This window comes from Trypanosoma cruzi, genomic scaffold (assembly GCF_000209065.1).
Source record: "Trypanosoma cruzi strain CL Brener 1047053516769 genomic scaffold, whole genome shotgun sequence".
NCBI classification, from domain to species: Eukaryota; Euglenozoa; class Kinetoplastea; order Trypanosomatida; family Trypanosomatidae; genus Trypanosoma; species Trypanosoma cruzi.
The window spans coordinates 3641-5018 of record NW_001849362.1 but is presented as its reverse complement, the minus strand read 5'-3'; the positions used below and the strand labels follow the sequence as shown (position 1 = coordinate 5018).

The window sequence follows — 1378 nt, the reverse complement described above, 5'->3', positions numbered from 1 at the left end:
AAAACAATAATTAAAAAGCAGAAATTAAAAAAGAAAACAAAAACAAACCCAGGGCTCCAGTGCGCATGCATATGAGTGTGTCCGCGATGCGTTCAACGTGGCGGATGCGGGGCACAACGCGGAACACACAGCACGGCAGCAGAAGCAAGTGAAGCAAAACACAATCATTATTTTCTCTTATTTAGTACAGTGAACCACAACACACGCGCACAAATCCCGCGGTTGAGTGCTGGCACGCACAGCCCGCACACACCTCTTCAGCCCAGAGCGGTGTACGCCAGCGCGGATGCGGCAAGCAGCAGCGGGGCACACACCCACGCAGAGCTGCTGAGGCTGCCGTCGATTTCGCGAAGACGTGACGGTGCGCGGGTGGTCGTCGTGGTTGGCGCCTCAGTAGTCGTAGTGCTTGGCGGATGTGTTGTAGTGGTGGTGGTCGTCGTGGTTGGTGCCTTTGTTGTAGTCGTCGTTGTCGTTGTCTGAGCAGAGGCTTCAGACTTCTTATTTGTTTGTTCTGTAGGGATGTTGTTGCCACTTATTGGTCCAGTCGTGCCGTTCTTAACTTCTTTCGTATTTTCCGTAACTGTTGTCGGTTCTTGAACGGTCAAAATTTCTCCCCCTCCAACACTTTCTTCTATTTCCACAACAGGCTCCTTACTTGGCAACCCTGGCAAAGGGAGCGATAGACTGGGGGCGGCTTCAGGAGATTCAGGCCTAGTTGATTCCGGTTTTGTATTCTTCGTGGCCGTATTGGAAGACCCTTTACGCATAGCCTCTGCCACGCATACGGACGGGCAGCAGCAGCACAGGGCGAGCACCAACAGGGCGCACAGCACACGGCACATCATCATCGTGAGTGTGGTCGTTCAGTGGTGTGGAGCTGATCTGCACAGTGAGGGGCATGGAGAGCAACAGGGGAGACGAGAGGTGCGGCAGACACACACAGAGGGCACACCACATGAGGAGAGGGCAGCAGCCAGGCATGCACCGTACGCCGCACACCACGCACGACACACACTCCAATCCACGGCAGCAGGCACACACACACACACAGCCCTGCCGCAACACCAACACACAGATGGAGGAGGGAGAAGCAAACAGGAGCGGCACACAAGGCTCCACCGCATGTACATACGGCGAGAGCGGTCCGTCGTGTCGGCACCCCTCACGGAGGGTGCGCACACACACAAGAAGGTGCAGCGCACACAGCAACACAAAAGCAAAGTAACAATACAAAAAAGGAGATCCCCGCACACCACGCGGACTGTTGGTCCACGGGAAGTGCAGCCAATATTCACCACAAAACATTTGCAGTAGGCCTTCGTCCACATTCATCGCACTCCACTTCATGCAGGCACAGTCACCACAACTGCGGCCGCAT

The 1378-nt window shown here is 55.0% G+C and overlaps 1 protein-coding gene across 1 annotated transcript, besides 2 other annotated features; it reads right to left on the bottom strand.

Moving 5' to 3' along the window:
- Nucleotides 1-1378: a sequence feature (areas not merged during assembly with more than two copies in the genome that could not be assigned to a particular haplotype).
- Nucleotides 258-848, bottom strand: Tc00.1047053445557.10 (mucin TcMUCII, putative; the record flags this gene model as incomplete). The annotated part of the gene is made up of 1 exon (XM_797189.1): nucleotides 258-848. One exon carries the CDS (start codon nucleotides 846-848, stop codon nucleotides 258-260), a length of 591 nt encoding a protein of 196 aa, XP_802282.1.
- Nucleotides 370-477: a microsatellite.